Source organism: Echiichthys vipera, assembly GCF_963691815.1.
Source record: "Echiichthys vipera genome assembly, chromosome: 9".
Classification (NCBI taxonomy): domain Eukaryota; kingdom Metazoa; phylum Chordata; class Actinopteri; order Perciformes; family Trachinidae; genus Echiichthys; species Echiichthys vipera.
The window spans coordinates 2,470,444-2,477,943 of record NC_139834.1 but is presented as its reverse complement, the minus strand read 5'-3'; the positions used below and the strand labels follow the sequence as shown (position 1 = coordinate 2,477,943).

Genomic DNA, 7,500 nt, shown 5'->3' with positions numbered 1-7,500 from the left:
GTTGTTTTTTTCTGTTTGAAGTTGTTTTCTGTCTCTTTGTATTTGTTTTGTGTCTCTTTGTAGTTGTTTTGTGTCTCTTTGTGGTTGTTTTGTGTCTCTTTGTGGTTGTTTTGTGTCTCTTTGTAGTTGTTTTATGCCTCTCTTTTGTCACAGTAGGTTTGTGTTTGTGTAAACTTTCAATCTCGCGGTGGATTTCCACCTGTGAGAGTTTTGTGTCGACATGTTTTGAATCCCACGTGTGAGAGAAACCGACAGCTGAGGCCTTTAATCTTTCCTTATCTTCGGGATTAAAGGTCGAAATGTTTCAGCCTCAGATCAATAAAAAGATTATTTTGAATAATCGTGACGCTGACGGTCGGGTTCAGGTGAGTTTGAGTGGACACGTCAGTCTGCAAACACACGCTCGGCGCTCCGCGGAGCTTTATCTGATCATCTGTGATCCCGCCGCCCGCTGTACGTGCCTGCAGACACACACACACACTTTCTCTCTGTGTTAACTCTACACACAGTGTGTTCACTCTACACACACTCATTCAGTGTGTTCACTCATGTGACTCTTAGTGGCTGTTATTAGCTCTGTGCATGGACGACCTTCCTCTGACCTTAAAACCTCAACGACACCAACGGTCAACGTTTGTCCTGAGGAAACTCCGCGACGCGTTCACACGTGCAGGTGTTTCCTCTGAGGAGCAGGAATCTCCACAGAAACAAGAGTTTATCTTTTAACTTAACTTAAACCTTTAAATTCACTTTTTATACATTTTTAAAGATTGTTTCTGCAGCTCGGGTCTGAACGTTTAATCCAAAAGAATGAAATTAAAATTCCATTATCAATTATTTATGTTGTTATTTTATTCGGTTTTAAAGTCTTTTATTTATTTTTTGCAATTATTTTGTTTTATTTTAAACTTATTTTTACATTTTTCCCATTTTGATTTGTATTTTTCATCATTTCCAAATTATTTTACTAGAATTATTTTTAATATTTCATCAATATTTATTTGATTAAAACTGAACATTAGAAATGTAAAATATTTTAAGAAAATACAGAAATAAATGAGAAAATATATTTAAAATAAATATATACAGTATATGCAAAAATAAAAAAATACATTAAATTAAAAATAAATGCTAAACAATAATAATTTTACAAAATGAAATAATTACATAAATAAGAAAATATAATTAAAATAAATATATATAGGCAAAAATAAAAAAATACATTAAATTAAAAATAAATGCTGAACAATAATATTTTTTTAAAATAACATAATTACATAAATAAGGAAAATACAAAGATAAAAACAAGATAAAAACACAGAAACACGCATTCAAGTCATATTTATAAATGAATGAATGCCTAAATTTATGTTTAATATTGGTTTTGGTTCATTAATGTCAAATTAATTCTTTAATCAAGTCTTTATTCATTATTTCAGTCGTCCACATCCACAACCTGACCTCAGTAATAACAACAAAGCTGTGAGCGTGGATCACTTTAGAGCGTCGGACCTTGAGACGGGGCAGAGAGCGGTTGCAGGTGATGCAACTCAGCTATCAGCGGCTGCAGTCTCGTCTTTGTGACCGCGCCCGTCCGTCTGTCCGTCCGTCCGTGTGCACGTGGTCTCGGTCTTTCAAGGACGAACTTTATTGTCACTCAGCAGCGACACGCAGAGCAGATAACGTGGGTCTGGTTCAGCCCACGGGGGGTTCAGGGCGTCAGGTTCAGACGTTATTGCTGCTCATAAACTCATAAAGGGACGTTATTCCTCAAGTGCTCGCGGCTCCCGGGCTTTCATGTGACGACGGCTCAGAGCTGCTGAATTTGTCTGAAGGAACTTGACACAAAACAAAACAACCGATTCATAAAACACGGGACGTGATGTTGAGACTGTCCGTTGTGCCGATCGATGGTGTGCACTCACATGAGATGTGCCGTGATGTTGAGAGTGGCGTGGGAGATCTGTTCCTAAGGGTCGGGTCAGATGTCACATCCTCAGTAGTGTTGCTTTGAGTCAACGGGTGTTTCGGCCTTTAAACACTATACACCCTCATCACAGGCGGCTGTGGCTTGGTGGCAGAGTGGGTCGTACTCTGTTTGAGAGATTGGGGGTTCGATCCCCATCCCCCCCCCGGTCCACATGTCGAAGTGTCCTTGGGCAAGACACTGAACCCCGAATTGCTCCCCGTGCTGCACATGGGTGTGTAAATGTGGTGTGAATGATCAGATTAGATGGTCTGTAGATGTCCACTGCCATCAGTGTGAATGTGACAAACACTGTGAAAGCACCTTGAGTAGTCAGAAGACTAGAAAGGCGCTTTATAAGCACAAGTCCATTTACCATTTACCATCACAGGTGGCCAGCTACAGGGTGATCGAGCCTTAGCTTGTGTCCCATGGCCAATCATTAGGAGTAGCCTAGCTGTAAAATGGCTAATATCCCAGGGGACTATACAAGGCAGGGGCGCCCCCTTCCCTGAGTCAAGCCTACAGCTGACCGCATACCTCATGGGCCCTCCCCAGGTTGGAGGGTTGGGATTCGGGCTCTCAGGTCAGCTCCTTTCAGCTGCTTCAGAAACTGATCTGATGCTCTGCCGCAGAGCCTGTCCCTGGATACCAAGTTCCCTCAGCAGCCTGATGATGGAAGAGGCCACAAATCCTCTACATCCGACTTCAACCGGACAGACTCAACAGGAGTTAATACTGAAAAAGTTACTTTATCACTGGTTACTGGTTAGCGCTGTCGCCTCACAGCGAGAGGGTTCCTGGTTTGAATCCCGGCTGGGGCCCTTCTGTGTGGAGTTTGCATGTTCTCCCCGTGTCTGCGTGGGTTTTCTCCGGGTTCTCCGGTTTCCTCCCACAGTCCAAAGACGTGCAGGTGTTCGGTTCATTGATGACTCTAAATCACCCGTAGGTGTGAATGGTTGTCTGTCTCTGTTCGTCTCTATGTGTCCTGTGATAGACTGGCGTCCTGTCCAGGGTGGACCCCACCTCGCGCCCGATGTCAGCTGGGATCGGCTCCAGCCCCCCGTGACCCCGACAGGGACAGTTGAAGATGAATGAATGAATAAAAATTGACCAGTGGTCGTTATTTAGGCGTTTAGTCGACTAATGTTTGGATATTAATTATTACCCGTCTCATCGTGATGTCGAAGGGACCTGCCGTCTTAATTTTGGCCCTTCAAATTAAAAGCCTGCATAGATTTTCACTTTATTTTGACACAAGACCAATGGACCAATGAAATTTTGGTCAGCTGATGTTTTTTTGGGTGCCGCCTTGATAACGTCTTTCCTCTTCCTCAGGTCTCGGTTACGCCTCCATGGTGATCGTGTTTTTCTGCAACACCTACTACATCATGGTGTTGGCGTGGGGCTTCTACTACCTGATCAAGTCCTTCAACTCCGTCCTCCCGTGGTCCACCTGTGACAACGAGTGGAACACGCCCAACTGCATCGAGATCTTCCGTCACCAGGACTGCAACAACGGCAGCCTCGCCAACGTCACCGTCAGCGGCAACCTGACCTGCGCCGAGCTGGCCGACGCACGGTCGCCCATCATCGAGTTCTGGGAGTAAGTTCTGCAGGGAGGGGGGCTCATGGGTCGTTGTTGGCAGGAGGGGTCACTGCGTGTTTTGGGTTGTTCTTTGGTGAGCAGGTTAGCTCAGGTTCGGTTGTCTTAGGGCGCACTCCCACTGTGCCTCCGTCCCGTGCCCGAGCACGTGTCACGGCTAAAGTCTGGTTCCTTTGACCAGTGTGAGTGCAACTGTACCGCGTCTAGGAGAGGCACACTTGCCGTCCACAGTCGGTTTGGGACAGGTGGGCTTTAGTAAAGCACGTTTGCACGTGTACGAGCACGAGCGTGCGACGTGTACAAGCACGAGCCCAACGGCGGTTCTGAGGTCATTTCCTGTGCGCCTGTTGGGACATAGAAAAAAGAAGGAGGGACCATGCGCGGACATTTCAAACAATGGCGGTGAAAGGTTCACGTTGGTGTGATGCGGAGGTGGAGTGTTTACTGCAGATTTGGTCGATGAAAAGATTCAAAAACAGTCGACAAGACGCACAAAAACTCCGAGGTCTACGGAAAGATCTGGAAACAAAGCCACGCATCGCCATGACGTCATCAATGCGTGTGACGTGTTACGGCGTGATGACGTATAGGCAGCAAGAAGCATTCTCCGAGGCCCAGGTAGTGTGAGTACAAACGGGCCTGGAGGGGGGGACAAGGACCCTAAAGCACGGGGCACGGGACGGAGGAACAGTGGGAGTGCGCCCTCATAGTGAATCCGTCCAGATAATTCAGTTTTACCGGTGCAGCGTCCGTTTTGCTTGCAGCGTTCTCCAGAACCGCTCACTTGATCGACTTCCCCCTCAATGCTGCTGAGAGTGTGAAACTGTTGTAGATGATGTTTTGCACCGTTTGGTTGATGCTAACGCCGTCGTCCTCTCTTTCTCCGTGCAGGAACAAAGTGCTGAACATCTCTTCTGGTCTCGGAGACACCGGAGAGTTTAACTGGGAGCTCGCTTTGTGTCTGATGGCCGTGTGGGTGATGGTTTACTTCTGCGTCTGGAAGGGAGTCAAATCCACTGGGAAGGTAACGCACAGACCCACACGTCTCTGCCTGAGCGGGTTTATTATTATTACCCTGTGGGAGACGAAATGGGAGATGAGTCCTCACAGCAGTGGTGTATGAACTAGGTCCCCACAATGTAAGCAATCAAGCGCTCACACACACACACACACTCACACACACACACACAATGCCGTTGGTTAATGAGGTGAGGTAACAGCTGAGGTTGTTACAGTAAATTACATAACACTGCTGAAGGTCAGAGGTCACCTGTCAGCTGATTTGACTTTCACATGGCATAGTGTGTGTGTGTGTGTGTGTGTGTGTGTGTGTGTGTGTGTGTGTGTGTGTATGTGTGGTCTCAGTGCCACTCAAACAGAGTTCACACGGCTCTCAGTACCAGAAGAAACAGTTTTTGTTGTTGATCGTCAGCAGGAGACTGAAAGCTGATCATGACGGTCGAGAGACACTGAGGCACACACACACACACACACACACACACACACACACACACACACACACACACACACACACACACACACACACACACACACACACACACACACACACACACACACTGCAGGATAATAAATTATTATGATGATAAATCATTGTCCTCCTTTAGTCGTCTAAACTACACAGAGAAGCCTGTGAACTCAACCACCCCTCTGAGTGTGTGTGTGTGTGTGTGTGTGTGTGTGTGTGTGTGTGTGTGTGTGTGTGTGTGTGTGTGTGTGTGTGTGTGTGTGTAAGAGATTCCTGTAGAAAAATGTCCCCCGCTGTGATTTGACTGAAACTCGACTCCACCTGAGACCAGGCGCTCTCCATGGTGCTGAAACTGTGTGTGTGTGTGTGTCTGTGTGTGTGTGTGTGTGTGTGTGTGTGTGTGTGTGTGTGTGTGTGTGTGTGTGTGTGTGTGTGTCTCAGCAGGATTCCTCTCTCTGTTGTCTTTTCCCTGGTTTTCTCACATGGAGCTAAAAAAATTAAATTCATTTGGTTTGAACTTTCAACGTGGAATCTGTTGACTAATGTTTTCCTCCATTAAATACATTTTGATGGCAACGTGTGTGTGCGTGTGTGAGTGTGTGTGTGTGTGTGTGTGTGTGTGTGTGTTTTACAGTAACGTGTGTGTGTGTGTTTTTTTTTTAAGTTAATGTGTGTGTGTTCTGTCCCGTGTGTGTGTTTCTCAGTGACACGTGTGTGTGTCCCTTGTGTGTTTCAGATCGTGTACTTCACAGCCACCTTCCCGTACGTGTGTGTGTGTGTCTGTGTCTGTGTGTGTGTGTGTGTGTGTCTGTGTCTGTGTGTGTGTGTGTGTGTGTGTGTGTTTTACAGTAACCAGTCTGTGTGTTCTTTAGGTTAACGTGTGTGTTCTGTTTCACATTAATGTGTCTGTGTGTGTGTGTCTCCTGTTGTGTGTTTCTCATTAACCTGTGTGTGTGTGTTTCCCAGTAACACGTGTGTGTGTGTCCTGCTGTGTGTTTCAGATTGTGTACTTCACGGCCACCTTCCCGTACGTGGTCCTGATCATCCTGCTGGTCCGAGGCGTCACGCTGCCCGGAGCCTACGACGGCATCATGTACTACATCAAACCTGATTGGTCCAAACTGGGGGAGGCTCAGGTAAGCTCACACACACACACACACACACACACGGACACACACACACATACACACACGGTTAAAGCTAAAACAACAAAGCAAAGATGGAGGAAGAAACAAAAAAACAACACAATAAATAAAACTTGATCTCAGTGTAACGGCAGAAGTTTGAAATGTCCAGACGCTGATCTGAGCAGTGAACGCATCACGTGACCTCTGACCTTTTCTTCAGGTGTGGATCGACGCCGGCACCCAGATCTTCTTCTCCTACGCCATCGGGCTCGGCGCTCTGACCGCGCTCGGCAGCTACAACCGCTTCAACAACGACTGCTACAAGTACGACACACACACACACACACACGTGTTTGTCTTTCTGTACATGTGTGGACCCTCATCGACACAATGCTTTCCCGGGACCTGTACTCTCACGACTGAACTTTACTTCTTACCCTTGACCTTCAAACTAAGTCTTTACCTTCAGACTGACATTTGAAGTCAAAGATAGCAACACAACAAATGACATATAACACATGATGTGTTTCACTAAGTAAAGGTTTTAAGGACGTTTGTTCATTATATTAATTATCTGCCGTGACTCGTTTATTTATACATTTTATAGTTTAAGTTTGGATTTTCTAATTGGACAATCTTTTCTGATGAATATGCATCTGAGTTTGCATGATTTTTATATATTAAAATTAGAATTATTATAAATATTTTTAAATAATTAACTATTTCTAATAACGTTGACGGGGCTGGGGTTAAATAAATTCTCCCCACCGCTTTTTAAATATGTAAATTAAAGGAATTAATGGTTTTTTTGCTTCAATAATTATTATTTTTGTTGTGTTTTATTGTCTGTCTGCAATGGTGCAATTATTTTGCTTTTTATTATTATTTTCTTTTTATTATTTTTATATTGTTATGTTTTTTTCTTAATTTTTTATAGTTTTTTATTTCGTCTTATTTGTTTTGACACGTCTGAAATAAATTTAAAAATAAATTTACTTCAACGGATCAAAAAAATCAACTTTTAATTCACCTAATAGAACTGTTTTCTATATAATTATATATATTAACTGGTGACCTTAATAAAGTCCGAAGCGTCTTCAGCCGTCGTTATGGCGACAGGAACCTTTGTTGTTGATGATGATGCACTGATGTTCCTCCTCCTCCTCCTCCTGCTGCAGAGATGCCTTCGTCTTGGCTCTGATCAACAGTGGAACCAGTTTCTTTGCCGGTTTCGTCGTGTTTTCTATTCTGGGCTTCATGGCGGCGGAGCAGGGCGTCGACATCTCACAAGTCGCTGAGTCAGGTAAAAAAACAA

At 44.7% G+C, this 7,500-nt stretch overlaps 1 protein-coding gene across 2 annotated transcripts in view; it reads left to right on the top strand.

Moving 5' to 3' along the window:
- slc6a8 (solute carrier family 6 member 8) overlaps positions 1 to 7,500 on the top strand; it is a 111,453-nt gene that overhangs the window by 24,285 nt on the left and 79,668 nt on the right. For both annotated transcript variants that reach the window (XR_014593355.1, XM_083920290.1), the window contains exons 3-7: positions 3,305 to 3,572; positions 4,464 to 4,596; positions 6,060 to 6,194; positions 6,406 to 6,509; positions 7,364 to 7,488. Coding sequence is in view for 1 of the 2 variants with exons in the window: in XM_083920290.1 (XP_083776416.1) it covers positions 3,305 to 3,572; positions 4,464 to 4,596; positions 6,060 to 6,194; positions 6,406 to 6,509; positions 7,364 to 7,488 (765 nt within the window). In the remaining variant the exon portion in view is untranslated. The remainder of the gene's footprint in view (positions 1 to 3,304; positions 3,573 to 4,463; positions 4,597 to 6,059; positions 6,195 to 6,405; positions 6,510 to 7,363; positions 7,489 to 7,500) is intronic.